Source organism: Colias croceus, chromosome 4 (assembly GCF_905220415.1).
Source record: "Colias croceus chromosome 4, ilColCroc2.1".
Lineage (NCBI taxonomy): Eukaryota > Metazoa > Arthropoda > Insecta > Lepidoptera > Pieridae > Colias > Colias croceus.
Window position 1 is genome coordinate 890,509 of NC_059540.1, and position 18,137 is coordinate 908,645.

The following is an 18,137-nucleotide window of genomic DNA, read 5'->3' on the forward strand; positions in this document are numbered from 1 at the left end:
AAAAAGGGTTCATGTATTCCAAAGAAAAGGTATAAAATAAATGTGTATGTGCTTATTGAGCAAGAAGAGAAATAAACTTTAGCAATTTTTATTTACTCTATTTTAATAAGAACTCGATGAATCCTTTACAAATTAGTGATGCACTGAGAACTACGGTTGTTCAGTTGGTATACGTATATATTTACTTATCACGCTATACTGTATTCCACAAACTACAAAAAATACGATAACCAGTAATATTAGCTATATCTCAGCTACCCATTTTTTTTATTCATAAACGCTTTGTACAGTAATTTTTGGGCATTTGAAAGAAAGCAAATAATCTATACTAATATTATTAAGCTGAAGAGTTTGTTTGTTTGTTTGTTTGAAGGCGCTAATCTCGGGAACTACCTACTGGTCCAATTTAAAAGATTCTTTCGGTATTAGATAGCCCATTTATCGAGGAAGGATATAGGCTATATATCATCACGCTACGACCAACAGGAGTGGAGCCACGGGGGTGAAACCGCGCGGAGCAGCAAGTTTAACATATTGCTCTAATTGCTCAACAGCGATATCTTGTCTTCTAAAGTCGCATGTCACACGCCTATTTTTAATATCACAAGGCTATTAGTTTGACAAAAAACATTCAATTGCAAGCACACAAAACGAAGCTTACACGAATCTCATTAGAGCTAACACAGAACGAGTGAAACTGGCTGTAGATTAATTAAATTCAGCATGGCACCGATGCGTTCCCGATTTCATTAGCATTCACTGAGACCGCGATACACCGGGAGCTGGTTGTTTGTTTTTGTTTTTATCTGATCTTGTTAATAGGTGGTGATAGTTGTGTCTTGTGGTACTGAGTGTGTAGAGGTTTTGAAAGTAGGTTTATAAGGATAATAATAATATATTTCCAAGAGGTTTTTTGATAGTGTGTTAATGTGTACTTTGTTTTAAAATCAGCTATTATGAAGCAAACAATATTCATAGCATACATTTCAAAAATAATAATTAGTCATTAAAGTATTCACACAAACAAAATAAAAACCTGATAACTCTAATTGTTTTAACACCTTTAAGTGGTAAACAGTTGTTTTCATTTAATCACCATCTTATCTGCCGAACTTTCAATCTAAAATTTCATCACATAAATAACAAAATTTGTCGTCGTCTCTCGGTCTACGTTCGGGTAAAATCTATTCGATGTTTGCTTTTACTTTAGCAAAACTCTGAGAGAATAATGTATTTGGTGTGTTTGTTTGATACCGTGTAAACTTAATGATTCAGTCAATTTAACTGCTTATAAATAAGTTTATGTACGTATAGCGGATTATTATTTAACACATATTTACATAGTCTAAAGATGAACGTAGATACAAGATCACTTTGATAAAAAAACATGTATAAAATTGGCATTTTTATTAGTATTTAATCATTCTGAAGAACTGTCAGGTCTTTTTACTTATATTTTTACTAGCTTACCGCCCGCGGCTTCGCCCGCTTTCTCTAAATCGATTTGAAATTTAAACTATCCTATCTCTCAAGTTGGATCGAAATGCACATGGTGTGCGAATTTTATTATAATCGGTTATGTGGTTTAGGAGTCCATTGAGGACAAACATTGTGACACGAGATTTATATATATTACTAGCGGTCCGCCCCGGCTTCGCCCGTGGTACATATTAACGTTTTCTCTACATAAGAACCATCCTCGTACTTCAAGGAATATAATAAAAAAAGAATTATCGAAATCGGTTCAGCCGTTCTCGAGTTATGGAATTACAACGAAAAGTGGCATTGATTTTTATATATTAGAAGAAGATTCGCTACTGCCTGGTATAAAAATGTAGTTGATATGTAGGTACACGGAGCAAGGGACACTGTCAAGTTAGAACGAGTACAGAATAAGTTTGTGAAGATCTCAATATAGAGCTCTAGTAGATATATTATTTATATTTGTTATGTATCCCTAGCGTGCAATACATGCATTAAAATAAATACATTTAAATAAATAAGTGTCGTTAATTTTTCTCGGAGCATGCAAAACAATATTTTTTTTATATTTGTCTATAATCAATTCTCAATTTCACTTTCTTTTACTGACAACCATAATAATATTTTATTAACTTTATTAAAAGACGAACAAAAGCTTAAAAAGCTCAGGTTTATTGAAGTTCTAGATTACTAACTCCATGTCATACAATACCTGCGCTTCAACAAAATAAAAAAATTCTCGCTCAACAATATTAAATATCAATATTCTATATAAAAGCAATTTTAAAATGTTCAGCTAGTTCGATTTTGAATCCGGTAATCCTATACGGGAGCGGTACTACCGTTAGAGCGCATTTTCATTAAGGCAAGTTAGAAACGCAGCAGCTGCGCGGCAGTTTTGCCACTGTGCAGACGATTAAAATATGTAATGTAAATGTTGTGTAAATGTACTAAAGTACTGTTCAATCAGCAATGAGCAAGTGTTGCAAGCGCACGTCAATATTAACTGTAAAATGAGCGAGTTCTATAAAGCACGATTTAAATACATGAGCGTTTTTAAATGTCAACATAAGACAATTACAACATCAGAACCCTAAAAGAATTGAAAGAATTATGTGTATTGTGTATTCCTGCTTTGCTGTTGTTTTGCTGTTCAAATAATATATTCCCGCCGGAATCCATTTTTTAAATGATGTGTTTCACACTTTAAAACTATAACGCGGCTTCGGCTGCGGCACTGTTAACGAGCCGCTGTTCTTGTAATATGCTTCTGACGCGCTACTGTCGCTTTGCCTCTAATGTAAACGCGCTCTTATAATGTCTGCAGGCAGCGGCACGTGAACGATTCAATTAAATAGCATCTCATTTTGTTTTGTAAAGCTTTTTAGTCGTTTTCCAGTTTAGTAAATAATACGGTCCCTTTTGATTACGCTTTATTTCGATTACAAAACAAAGGTGGATTGAGGATTACTTTGTTCAAGCTGGTGTAGCGATTAATTTTTCGGTACGGAGTATCTTATTTTATTTAATGGGTTGGTAACAATGTATATTATAAGAAATATTGTCAGGTTATTTTATCAAGAGGCTACTTAATCTTTTGTTTAATAAGATTTGTTGTTTATTCGTTTTATTTAGTAACAATGTAATAAATATAGTCTTCATTAATTTTATTCACAAGGTTATACCAGAAATATACATGCTTATCTGCATTGGTTGGATTATAATAATACTAGCGGTCCGCCCCGGCTTCACCCGTGGTACATATTTCACAATAAAAGGTAGCCTATGTCCTTTCTCGGGTATCAAAATATCTCCATAACAAATTTCATGCAAATTGGTTCAGTAGTTAAGGCGTGATTGAGTAACAGACAGACAGACAGAGTTACTTCCGCATTTATAATATTAGTATGGATGTAGTTAAAATGTTACAGGTATTAAATTAATTTTAATGTGACATATTAAATTATTATTTTTTAGCTGTCATACTCGTCATTATTTTATAGGAAATTCTTAATTATAATATTTGATTCTTTGTTGTAATGGAATTCTTGAATATATAATTTGTCATATAGATTATTTAAATCCGCAGTTTCTTTTCATTAAAAAAAATAACATTATAAATCAGAATTATAAAATCTAACTGAGCGTTTTAACTTGGGCAGGGAGTTATTTTTCGACGGTTACTTGAGAAGGCTATAATTATAAGTTGTAATATAGTTTGTAAGCAAACTTCATAATATAACTTATATCCTATGTGCTCATTCCCTTCAAACTTAACAGAAATACATTCTGATTTCATGGAATTGCAAGCAGTTTTACGTTCAAAGAGATTTCTACTCTACGGTCTGATTCTCAGAAAATTTGCTATGTGTTGAACTATTCAAATTATCTTTCGATTTAGTTGCAATGTTCGTTTGGTTTAATTTTAAACACTCTTTATGTGTATACCGACAATTAATTTAATGTTAAAATGAAGATTATGTCTTTATGTGGGTCTTAAAGCTGTTCATCTATGCATCTGTTTAATAAAAAAATAATTTTAGGAACTGTATTTAGACATCAAAAAAGGAGGAAGATCTCAATTCGACTGTTATTTTTACAGTATACAACACGTCAAATACGAGGAATCATGAAAATAATATAATTGCAACTCATAAGAGTACACAGATACTTGGTTATAAGAGACGACACTATTTTTAATAACCTGCCAAAAAAGTAGTCCAATTAAATTTGACAAACTTTACGTACTCACGTAATATCGTATGCACTTTGCATGCATCTAAAATAAACACATAAAATAGTTGAAAATAGCAACTTTTCATTCTAATATAGAGAATTGAGCACAATGTAGAGCTTCGTAGCACTCCCGTAGCGTGGGTCTACGAGCTCTTGCTACGGACTCCATTGCGTGCATTTAGCCCATAAAATGAAAAATATTATGCTGTTTGTTCTATTAGCCAATGAAAAGATCAATATTGGTACACACAAATAAAATATATATAAATTTAAGACAAATAATTGTTTAATTATAATTACCAACGTTTTTAAACAATCAATAAGCTGCACTTGAGAATGAAAATGAAAATGAAAAATTTCTTTATTAATTACAAGAAATGTTACATAATATACTTTACATGTTCTGCATTGAACCCCACACTAGGATCCCCTGTGTTGTGGGGCTCAATCTCTTTCGCCGTATTAGGTACATAAAAATATTTCAAAGTTTAATTGCCATTTAAATATTAAGTGTGCATATGTGCGTGTGTGTATGCGTGCGTGTATATGAGTGTGTGTGTATGTGTATGTGTAGATGTTGTATGAGTGATTATTTTAATAGTCGGTAAATGTTTGAATTTAAATTTTAATCAAGATATTATTGTAACGAGATTTTCAGTTTCTAAGTAGTCTAGATTTAATAGCCAATTTGTAACATATTTTTTACAGCGGAACTTGGTCATAGGAAAGATATTTAGTTTTTTGTTAATTATGGAGTATAAGTGAGGTCCCATGAATATAAACGCCTTGCTACCGAAAGACATATTACAGCTATGTTTCCTCCATGCAGGATTTCTTCGAGTGCGTTCGTTCGTTATAATTGTGTTTGGAGCTATTTTATGGAATTTTAGAATTACTGCTAGTATGTATAGCTGACGCACCGTTAGTATACCAGCCTCTTGATACAATTCTTTGGTTGGATATCTTAAATTCTTTTTAAATATGGTTTTAAGAATTGCTCTTTGCGCGCGCTCAACTTTTATAAGATGACATTTTTTTGCGGAACCCCAAGAGACGAGACAGTAGTTTAAAATAGATTGACAAAGTGCAAAATAAGTCATTTTGATCATTTTGATATCTGCAATTAGTCTTAGTTTTCTAAAAATGTAGGTTAATTTTCTCACACGTGTCTTTACTAAATCAGTTTGTAAATTCCAGGTAAGGTGTTTGTCAATAATCACACCTAGATACTTTATATAGGTGACATTTTCCAGAGCAGTACATTTGCAGTTGGAAGTGTCATTTTGACATTTATGTATTGTTAGGGATAATTCTTTCGGGGCATTGGTCCTATTGCTTATATTAAAATTCATAAGTTTGGTTTTACCTATATTGAGGCTAAGCAAGTTGTGGTGGAGCCAGTTGGCGACAGTTTGCATTCCGGTTTCTGCAGCGCTATACGCTTCCCTCCAAGATCTGCCGTGGAAAATCACAGCGGTATCGTCTGCGTAAGCAAAAATCTTAGCCTGGTTGAGTTTGAGTGAACAGAGTCCATTTACGTAGAGAAGAAAGAGCGTAGGACTTAAGACACTGCCCTGGGGAACTCCATATCTTATTGCAGCGGGAGAACTTAGGTATTCACCCAGGCAAACGCTTTGTTCTCGGTTGGATAGGTATGACGTGAACCAGTCGAGTGCAGTACCCCTAATGCCAAACAACTCCAACTTTCGCAGCAGGATGGGTCTGGACACCGTGTCAAAAGCTTTGGCAAGATCAAGGAAGACGCCCACACATTTCTCCCCGCCGTCGAGTCTCATAGTTATGAAATCCACCAGATTTGTGACGGCGTCCTCCGTTGACTTGCCATTACGAAATCCGTACTGATTTACTGAAAGCATTTTATTTTGTTCCAGGTATTTAAGCAATCTTTTGTTTATTAGCTTTTCCATTATTTTTGAAACTATTGTTAAAAGTGATATAGGTCGGAAATTCGCTAAACTAGAAGTATCTCCACCTTTGTGTATTGGGCAAACATTTGCTAATTTCATATGAGAGGGGACTATACCAGTGGAAATGCTAAGATTGCATATGTGTGTGATTGGTGCAGAAAGATCGGATTTAGCAAGTTTGATAACACGGCAATTAATTCCGTCCCATCCGGGAGCGGAGTCATTCTTCAAATTTGAAATTATGTCACTCACTTCTAACTCATTAGTAGGGTTTATAAAAAATGACTTATCAGGATTTGTGTGTGATTCATCTAAATTTGCAGCTAATTGAACTAATTCAGTCTCCGTTTTATTGATTTGCTTCATCGTTTCTTTAGCTAGTTGTTCACCAATATTTGCGAAATAATCATTAACTTTGTTCAGGGTCCGAGTAGAATTCTGGTCAGAGCTGAAAATGTCAAAATAAGACGATGTTTTATTGTTTAACTTACAGATATATTTAATTGCATCCCAAGTCTTTTTAATGCTACCTTCAGATTTTTCCAAAAGTCCCTTCTCATTTTTTTTTTTTTTTTTTTTTTTTTTTTTTTATGCTATTCCCTTCTCATATGCGTTCTTTAGGTTTTGTATAGTATTATTGCAATAGTTTCGGTAGTCTTTATAGCGTTTTTGAATAATAGGATTTTCTCTGTTTTCTTTTTTCCTTGCTTCTATGTGCAGTCTATCTCTTTTGCGAATGCATTTTAAGAGGTTAGAGGACATCCAGGGTTTTTTAATGCTTTTAGAATTTTTAATAGGTACTTTAAGGGAGTGGTTTTGAATGATTTTACTTACTTTTCCTGTAAATTCTTCCAAGGCTTTTGAGGGGTCGTTGCAATTAAAGAGTCTGGTCCAATCTATAGTTTTTACATCACTTGTTACACTGCTATAGTCTATTTTTAATTTGTATTTGGTTCCTTTGGCTTTTACCGCTGACTCGTTGGGAAATTTTTTACTAATACCAACTAAAACTGTATCGTGATCAGTCAAACCAGATTCGCAGACGATCACTCTTGTCATATGGTTTGTCTTAATGAGAGCGTGATCAAGACATGTACGGTCATGGGTAGGCAGCTGATGACCAGGATAAAATCCATGATGTTCAGATACATCAAGATAATCACTGGCGCGACTGTCTTGAGTGTGGGTGCCGATATCGATATTCATATCTCCTATTATTATACCCGTAGGCGAGGTGCACCTTTGCAATATATTATCTAAAGAGTGACAAAATTTTGTAATATTGCGATAAGAGGGAGACCTATAAATAGCGCATATAGTAATATCAAGGTTAACTCGAATAAGCAGACAATTTGATTCTTCAAACGGTGGTTCTTCGATCGTTACTTTGAGTTCTTCTTTATAGAGGATTGCTAGACCATCATTTTGATTTAAATGGTTATAGGAATACCGACACTTATAACCGTTCAGATGTACTACAGGAACAGTTTCATTAAGCCTACATTCAGTCAACACGATAATATCCGGTAAAAATTTAAGTCTCGTTAAAAATATAGTAAGATTATCAAAGTTTTTTTGAATACTTCTGATATTCTGAGTTAGGATAGTAAATTGAGATTGTAAACTGCCTAGCAGTTTTACACAATGTTCGGGAATATCCGTTTTAAAACTGGAGTAAATCTCAGTATTATCAATGTCATTGAATAAAACATCTTGATTAGCCATTTGAAATTACATAAGAATAAAATGTGTTACAAAAGGGCGGGTCTTCGTTTAATAATAAAAATAAAAATATAACGGCAATGTTTCTGTTAAAGAAAGGTAAGTACGTTTGTGTGTGTTGTGAATGTGTATTATAGGCAGTGTACATTGATTTACAGTATGAAGTAGTTAAAGGCAATAGTTTGGCAATAAAAGAATATAAGACAAAATAAAGAATACATATTTTAAAAGTGACAGTATTACAAGGGGGGAGAAGGTCCGAGTTGATTTTTGGATTCATTTTTGGAAGAAGCTCGAAGTTGTTTAAATGTGTCTTCGTTTTTAACAATCGTATACCGAGAGCCTTCCTCTTTGCGTAGAAAAATTCGACCATCAGAAATCCAGCAGTAGTTATATTTTTCAGCCAGTGCAAAATCTCTAGCAAGAAAGAACAACCTTTTCGTTTTTTTAGTGAGATGTTCAGAGAAATATAATGGTGTAGCCGTACCTTCGAAATTAAGATGCGTTGAGTTTAATCGGGAAGATTTATTTTCTTTATTATATAGCTTAGTGTTTTTTAGGAATTTATCCTTTGTAAACGCATTCAGGAACTCCACGATGATCGTAGATGTGGTTGAATTTTCCTTTGAGGGCAGGCGATAGACATCCCTGACATCAGATATGGCCGTTTCGAGATTAATCTTTTTCATAAGAGTAGTGACTGAGTTTAGGATTGCAGGTTTATTTTCTCTTTTTATCTTTGGGACATTTCGTATCTCAATATTTGTTTTCCTTAAGATACGCTCAAGGTTCTCATGTTGATCTTCTAGCTGTGCTATTAGTAAGTTAGTGGCTTTTCGTTCCTTCTCAAGGTTATAAATTTTTGTTTCGAAATCACTCATTTGGTTAGACAGAAATGAGAGGGATTTTTCTATATCGTTATTAGAAGTTTTTATTTCCGTAGTTTGTTTTTTTATTTCTTGCAGACTATTTTCGACGCTCTGAAGTCTTGAGCTTATAGGTTTAATCATGACTGTAATTTTTTCGATAATTTCGCCTTTTAGTTGTTCAAATTTGTCAGATTCAGCGTGGTCTTCGAGGCGCAGTCTCTTAGTATTAACTCTTTTCGAGACATTTATGTTTGGGTCGGAAGCCGACAATGTCTTCGGAGACGGCTTATTACTCATATTATTCGCCGTTGTTGTAAGATAAAAATGCAAGGAGACGATGAAACCGCTTACAGCGTACACGTAGTCGATCCGTCAGCGTAGGAAATAATAATGCGAATACTTGCGTCAGTTGTTAATTGCGTAGCAGCTTCGTAGCGGGAATCACCGTAGCGTACTAAACAAATCGTAGACTGTTCCGCACACGGCGTTTGCGGCTACGTTCTAGCGAAGCACAAGCGGGATAGCAATAATGGCATCCGTTTCACTTTCCGCGGCGGCAGAGGGCAAGCGCAGCGCAATAACACGGTTCAACTTGTTCACATAAAAACTACTTTCGCTTAACTGATAAAAATATACCGCGGAATAAAACAACGACACGTCCAACCTCGATGCAATCTCGGACGAAAGAGGACAAATCTTTCAAGTTATGTCAATTTCTTCATAATTATTAATTAATATCATAACCCTCGATATTTCTAATCAACACTATGTTCTTCGCCAGGTGAGCGCGGGGGCGAGCGGCGGCGGTGCGCGGGCGCGGTGTCGCGCGGCATGCGGCCCCGCCCGCTGCTGCTGCTGTTGCTGCTGGCGTTGCTGCGCGCGCACGGCCTGCTCGCCACGTCCGGAGGTGAGTCTCTGTGTATTTTCGTCACCAGGTGAGCGCGGGGGTGAGCGGCGGCGGTGTCTGAAAATTATTTGGAAGAATTAACAGCTAAAAAAATAATCTTAAGGCGGTATTCGAACGTGTATCTTTGACAGCTACGTGGCGATTATTACAGAACTGTGACGTCCATTAATTTGATCGTTAAATCACAAAAATTGAAACAATGCTAATGGAATCGTAAATGACAACTTTATATAATACTTTTTCGGTACGGGCTTTGTAAATGCATTTACAGCGAATATGCTTATAGTTTTATTTTAGTCATCCACCATTGATGGCTTGCCTGTTCGTCGTGACGGGAGATGTCCGGGTTAAATTTATGCTTGTTTGAGGATTAATAGACGCGTTATAGTGAAAATGTTTATAGGTTTTTTATTTATGATGTGTGTATGCGGGATTACTTGTATTTAAGAACGTTAGTTTAATCTTTATACGTACGTACACTACAGGATTTTTTAACAGTGACTGGGTGCAAACTACTTAAACCATCAACTTTTTCAGTCATTACATCTAAACCTATTTATGATAAAGATACCGTGTTCATGTGATTTCCCTTATGATAGATAACAATTAAATTATTTAACAGCATGTGACCACGCTCGAGCTCGTTTAAATTCAAATTAAATATGGTATTAAAATTATAAATATCTTGTTAAATCTATCAAAAACACCCATTGTTTTTTTTTAATTTTACGACGTTCTACGACGGGTCATTCTCCAAAACTAATTCAAACGGCGATGTTCCTATATCAACAGTCTCAGCTCCTCAAATAAATTATTCCACGCTGTTTTAACAAATGACCAGCTCGGGTTCCCAAGCAATTAACAATCAATAAAATTCCCAATCCGACCCGCACTGTCCCTTTGTTTTAGGTTATCTCGGTCACCGTGCTTCGTAACTTTAGGGTTGTCACAATACAGCTTATAATGGTGGCTATCTCTCTTATCAGAGACATCTGTAGTGTGTTTTCATCGTTGTATAATAAGTAGATGGTAGCCCTTGACGTTTCAATTTCAATACTCATTTGAACGAGACATTTGTAGAATTAATATTGTACCTTTGTATTGCAACAAAACCAAAGTTCAATTCATTTATTGTAAACTTCACCCAAAAAAGAATTGCCATGCTATGTTTATGGGTAACAATAGGGTATTAGATTATAGAAGGAATTAAATGAATCATTTAAACTAGACAGCTATTGTTTTTATTTTTATTTTAATAACTGTATCCGATCCATACAATTTTTTGTGTGCCTATAACTATACATGTATTATGTATATTTCTATGTATTAAATTTTCAATAATTTTCTTATTGGCTTAACTAATAAGATTTTTTGAATTTATCATAGAACAATATTTATTGATTACGATTTAAATTTTACAGGGTTTAAAAAAAATAGTGTGCAGGACTTTGTGCGTTAAAATACCATGTATTATAAGCCTTTTATACGTTATGAAGCTTTCACATGAATCCAAAAATTCCTGTATTGATTGCGTAGGTACAATGTACGGAACGCTAAATTGTCAAGCTTTGTTAGCGTGAGGCAGATTTGATTCGACGAATACCAACTACTATTTACTTGTCACGTTCAAATATGTGACGTATGATCGAATATTTGCATGTGTAAACTGTATGACATACGCACGGATGTTTTTTTGAGTCTGATATTGATGTGATTGGCTTATATTTATAGAAAGATTATTGGGGAGAGAACCGTATTGAAGTCGTGTGTCAAATGATGTTTATTTATTAAGCTTCTATCGAGGGCCTTGAGCGCGGGGAGCGAATCGAGAAATTCCGTAACGAAAAAACCTCACGATCCCCACTCCGGCGGGCGGAGGTGTGGCTTGAAGGCATAGCATGCAATAGCTTTACCGCGGCAGTCCCCGAGTGACACACGTCGTTTATTTTTATTTAACATTTTTATTATAGGTACATAAAGATGCGTGCTATGGATTGTAGGCCGCAAACAGTGCAGCTATATCCACAGCGGAGCCTACGCATGGCTCGAGCTGCGTATCTTCAAAGCACATCTTATTCGCACCTCTACGTAGCTTAGTATCTGTGGAAACAGTTGTATAGTTTAAAAGCAAAGCTGCGAAGTACATCTCTGGTGGAAAAGCAACCTAATATCTTACAACTCGTTACCCAATACCTGAGTTTTCAGAATATGTTAGTTTCATAAATTTAAAGATATCTTTAAGTGTGTTTACCAACGTTGTTAATAAAATAGTGATGTAACACCAGCCCTCGATCGAGTATATTATACTTGTACTTGCTCCCAATATATTAAACTAGCTTACCACCCGCGGCTTCGCCCGCTTTGTCTAAAACCTATTAAATTATATACTAAAACCTTCCTCTTGAATCACTCTATCTATTAAAAAACCGCATCAAAATCCGTTGCGTAGTTTTAAAGATATACATACAAAGGGACATAGGGACATAAAAAGCGACTTTGTTTTATACTATGTAGTGATGACACAACAATTTAATTACATCACAATTCATTTAATAATTTATTATAACAGCGCGTGTAACGACAGGTGTTATTATAATAAATTGTTTGACTTAATTAGGAATTCATATTTCCCGAATATTGTTATTGAACTTCGATAATAAAGCTTTTTCAAGTTTGACGATAATTAATATTTTCCTTGAATTTATCAATCAAAATTAATTTGATTTTATGAAGTTTCTATTAAACATTGTTTTTTGCAGTACTGAAAGGAATTAATGAAAATGTTTTCAGAAGCATACCTAATATAATAATATTATGTGTGTATTTGTCTTATAAATAAAATTGACGGGATTTGTCTGAATCTATTTATAAAACAATGTAGACAAAATTACAGCGACACAGTTGTGACTTTAGACACAATATAAATACTAAGAACAAGAAATAGAAATTGCCTAAATTCGTAGGTTATACCTACTGGCTGAGCTCTTGACGCTCGTTTAAGTGAAATCTGCTGTGTGTATATGTTTTGGAGACTTGAAGTGGTTTTTCCCACTAGTAGAATAGGCATGAACTGTATTTAGTGATTAGACTTACAATTTTAAAAGACTGTTCTAAACCGATATATCCGTTTGGGAGTATAACGATAGACACACGAATAATGTTAACCTTATAACAGCTCTATAGATACTACATATTTGTAAACATTACTCACATTGTATTAGATTCTCATTATATAAAAGTAGGTCTCGCAAAACAAAAAAATCATTATAACATTCCCCGCGCCCCAACAACCCTTCACGTGGAGAAAGTAATAAATCCTCCGAAAACAATATCGTATCACTCAAAAAACAAGAAAAACAACATTTTTCCTCATTTTATAATACAAAATGTATCAGCTCAAGTGGCGTTTCAGTTGGTAACATGTTTCGTAGTCCTCGGAGATCACCTTTTATGTTTTTTAACATCACAGTTCGGATCAAAGCGATATAAAATATTATGTTACGCTGCTATCCCCCCCGTATTGTCGCCGCATTAGTGACATGAAAGGGAATTTATACAAAATACCGAATCATGGTGTGTACAAAACATGATAATATAATTTGTCGTGCCCCGTATTGTGCTGTCATTCGGTTGCCGTTGCGCGTGTATACATTAGGCGCGCCGCACACCAGGCATACATTTGTATCTCGATAATTGTGGCGCCACATTTGAAACGCGACACATTTATCGCCCCCATATATTTGTACGCGAGCACGCACACCGAGGAAACATTTGTAGCGGGCGCACTTTGTGGCGAGACGGTGTCCGCGCTACACGAATTCAAGATGGAACACGTTCGTAAGGCGCGCCGCACACCAGCGCCACATGCTACATGCATCGAACATTTACGTCGCCACAATCAATGCGCTACAATTCAGCTTGCTACAAATGTATTGTATATGCGCACATCGGAAGCACAGTTGTAGCGTGGCACCGCTTTGAGAATGTCGACGTCATCGTCTGATGACGACGATTTCTTGGTGTGGCGCCACAAATAACGAACGTGTTCCATCTTGCATTCGTGTAGCGCGGACAACGTCTCGCCACAAAGTGCGCCCGCTACAAATGTTTCCTCGGTGTGCGTGCTCGCGTACAAATATATGGGGGCGATAAATGTGTCGCGTTTCAAATGTGGCGCCACAATTATCGAGATACAAATGTATGCCTGGTGTGCGGCGCGCCTTATTTGTGGCGCCACACCAAGAAATCGTCGTCATCAGACGATGATGTCGACATTCTCAAAGCGGTGCCACGCTACAACTGTGCTTCCGATGTGCGCATATACAATACATTTGTAGCAAGCTGAATTGTAGTGCATTGATTGTGGCGACGTAAATGTTCGATGCATGTAGCATGTGGCGCTGGTGTGCGGCGCGCCTAAGTGTGTGAGGTCATTTGAATCATGCGATATGTCGTGTCGCAGTCGTAGGATGTAAGGATCCTTTGTTAGTTGGGTTTGTTTTAAAATATTTTTCGTAAAATGTAAATAACGATAGATGTCAAGTGTGGCCACTTGATTTTATATTTTTTAGAGCTAAAATAACACGCTTGTGACATAAATAAATCGGCACGTTAAAAATGGTATAACACTAATAGAAACATATTTATTTTTCATACGTATCTCCACAATCATGAAGGGCTTTCAATTCGCCTTTTTTAATGTCCACGCATTACCGTCAGCCCCGTAAACCTTTTCCCAAGAAACGTTTCGTCAAAAAATAAACCCATACATTCGTTCTCGTACGGACAAAGACGCATGATGTATTATTTGTTGCGAAGTTATCCTCTTTACATTACTTTCTTTGGAAAAATCAATGAAAAATATTTCACCCCGGCCATAGTATAGGTACCTATATATTATATTCGTGTATATATTCAGAGCTGTAAGGAAACTTTGTAATCCCATCAAGAAGTACATTTTCTTGTTTATCGCTAATGGAATGGAAGAGTAACTCACTCCGACTTAACGTATTTTCATCTCACTATAAGAGGGCAAAGGTTTAACACATCATTTCTATGACGCGGTGTGTTCAAAATAATCGATTATTTATATTGTTGTTTAAAGGAGTCAATAAATTTATTAAGATAATTATTCATAGGAAACTAGCTTACCGCCCGCGGCTTCGCCCGCTTTCTCTAAAAAGATTTGAGATTTAAACTATCCTATCTCTCAAGTTGGATCGAACTGCACATGGTGTGCGAATTTTATTATAATCGATTAAGTGGTTTAGGAGTCCATTGAGGACAAACATTGTGACACGAGATTTATATATATTAAGAATAAACGAAAGTTAAAAAAAAAAAAAAAAACTTGTTTACGTACATAGAAATAAGTGCTACTTACAATTTCAGGGAATAAAAGCTTACAAAAAGAACACGAGAATCGAACGATAACAACGATAAATTGTAAATATAATTTAATGCAAAATCCGACTTACAAAGTAAGTCCATAATTTAACTGCACACAATTTTATACTCAATCAATTTAAAATAATTGCGTCTGTGAGTCTACTCGAGGGGCAGATTGTTCAAATTGAAAAGTTGGCGGCAAAACTCCGAAACATTATTAAAAAGTTTGGCCGACTTCAGAGGACAATGGGGCAGTATTAACTGATAACGATCTAAGGCAAATTGTGCTTGACTCCTCTGGGCTTGCGTTGAAGACAGGCCAAGTACAGTGTGGATATCGTGACGACGTCGTGACGATATCGTGGCAATATCGTGTCGGTAACGTTACTGTTATGTAACGCTGATTTGATTGAATTTTGTGAATGGATATCGATTGATCGTGACGATGCTTTTTTGTTGAGTATTGTTCTGTTTTTAGATAAACTTTTTAATAGCTATGAGGTTTTCATCGAAGCTTTGGGAATTATTAATGGTTTTGAATAAATTAAGAGGGATTGTCTGTTCGTATTTGGTTGTTACGATATAGTTTGAACAACGTGCTAGATACGCATCCGCTTTATCTTCTGTTATATTTATTCACTAAAATCAAGGAAAATTTTGTAATATTTTTAATAAAAATACTTTATATTGCAATTAATACTTAACTACTAAGCTGATTTAAGTTATGTTTTAGTATTATAACTGAGAACAGTCTAAAGCTGATTTGATATATTGAGTATAAAGAGTAGTTTTAATTTTTCAAAATAAACTTCCTTATCTAATTTTCCTAAAACATCATTTCACGTGACAAGACAAGGTCGCGGCGGATTGTTAATCTTGGAAAGAGTTCGAATTAAACTTTTGACAATTTCCCATTTTCCCGCCTTTTTCCCCGTCACACAGGGAACTTTTTAGCGTTTGGACCTCGTTCGATCAACTTTACTGCCCTATTATGGCGGATTTCAAATGTCAAACGAGGGTTTCTTAAGGATTTTTGTTTGAAATTTTAGGATGGTAGTTAAAATAATTCCCTGTAATTCAATGCTTCTCAGTATATTATTAGAATTATAAATAAAATAGATACTCAAGTCGATTTTAGATTGACCCATAAAATATGATAATATATTATCTTATTCAATGCGAGCTTTAACAGTATGCCGGCAGAATTAAAAATTTGATACTTATGTACAATTTTTTATAGTCATAAAAAAGCAATTACAATTTCACTCCATTCAAAAAAATGAAAAATCTGTATACATTACCTAAAATGTAACGAGTAGGTACAAAACGCCCTAAAAACTTCATAAACAAAATAAAAACGCAAGCACATGTCGCCGAAACGCTTACACGTACACGCCCGAAAAACTTCAACCTCAACTAGTTTCAGTGGCCATTTAAAGTTTAACACCAAAACAAACAAGGCTCAAATTGAATTTTAATAAGAGCCTGGGCGAAAACTTGTGGGTTCAGTAATGGTATGTAACGGTAAATACAGGAGATAAGCGGACATTGTTTACATAGAATGTTGGTAAGTATTTTATGTCCTACACACTGTATGAATTAATGATATTACGAGTCAAAAGGTGAAGATAATATGTTACCAACATAACATTCGATTTTAAAACGGCACACTAACACATACAGAATCCGACGTTAAAGAAAGATGGCATGATTATATTATGTTATGAGTGAATTATAAAAAATATAAGTGATTATATTATTATGAGTGAAAAAGAGACAACTGAAATAAATTCTGACCAATTAGCCACATTTCAACTTGTCGCTCCTGGTGCGCTTCTAACTTATCAACACTTTTCCTCTTATAAATATTATTAATATACATGGGAAGAATAAGCTCACTAGATATGGGTTATGTTCTCATTTAAAAGTCATGATCGTTAGAGATAGTCCTCATATGCAGGTATAATTTGTTAACAAACTATTGCAGTGGGAATTTTGGTATGAATGTAGATACTAGATAAGATACTAACCCCTTCGCGTAAACATTAAAATATGAACATTATGTAAACAGAACATAGCCTATTATCCGGGTTGTGTTGCAGAGATCGCTTATAGCGATAAGAAGGCGCTCCGTTCCATTACCTATGTCTCCTATAAGTATTGTTGTTATCGTATTTATCACGTAAAACATTTAATTCAACATCTCAACAATAACTGGGTAATATCTAACTCTAGTATTTATTTATTTATTTTTATTTATTAACACTTTATTGTGCTGGCATACAAATAAATTCTTAAAATTAAAACTTAAAACTAGTCCAGCACAGAAGGCGGCCTTATCACTTAAGAGTGATCTCTTCCAGGCAACCTACTGTGTGGAGTAATATTATGAAAAAGGAGGTAGGTAGGAAGTACAAATATATATACACATACATAAATATATGATCTATTATAAATACATATTACATACATATGAAATACTATATATATTACATATTATATAGTATAAGTAATACATAAACAAATAATAATTATATTACAATAATTCATACATACATAAACCCATACTGTAGTTTAGTTAGAAAAATAAATAAAAACACAAATAATAAATTAATTAATCTTACTAATCCGAGTTAAATGCTAGGTTCAAGTAGTGATTTCGGACTTGTTTGGTAAAGTCTAGTAGCTCTAGAACGTTCGCGATTCGCCCCGTAGTTATTAAAATACTCTACTATCGTAATTATATTACTACTAGCGATCCACTCCGGCTTCGCCCGTGGTACATTTTTACGAATCTCCATGAGAACAATCCTCGTACTTCAAGGAATATATAAAAAAGAATTAACGAAATCGGTTCAGCCGTTCTCGAGTTATGCGCTAACCAACATATTTTGTAATTCACGTATAGAAAGATAGGTAGATTATAATGTAATCACATAAATACTGTTGTTAAAAGTAATTTAAATGTCCAGCAAGCCTGTCCAATAATAAAGCACAGGAAGACTGTACGTACATACATAAATATAACTATAAAGGTCCCCTACATCCTGTATGACCGGTTCGAAATTATTTCGCCCCCAGCGCTGCGTCGCTATTGGTTCCTGA

The 18,137-nt window shown here is 34.9% G+C and overlaps 1 protein-coding gene across 5 annotated transcripts in view; it reads left to right on the top strand.

Annotated features, from left to right (window-relative positions):
• Positions 1-18,137, top strand: part of LOC123691048 (disintegrin and metalloproteinase domain-containing protein 33) — a 403,256-nt gene that overhangs the window by 120,984 nt on the left and 264,135 nt on the right. For 4 of the 5 annotated variants that reach the window (XM_045635246.1, XM_045635247.1, XM_045635248.1 and 1 more), the window contains one exon: positions 9,519-9,644. In XM_045635246.1, the coding sequence (XP_045491202.1) occupies positions 9,519-9,644 (126 nt within the window). Of the gene's footprint in view, positions 1-9,518; positions 9,645-18,137 lie in introns of those variants that run through there. The other variant, XM_045635249.1, reaches the window with a different exon arrangement.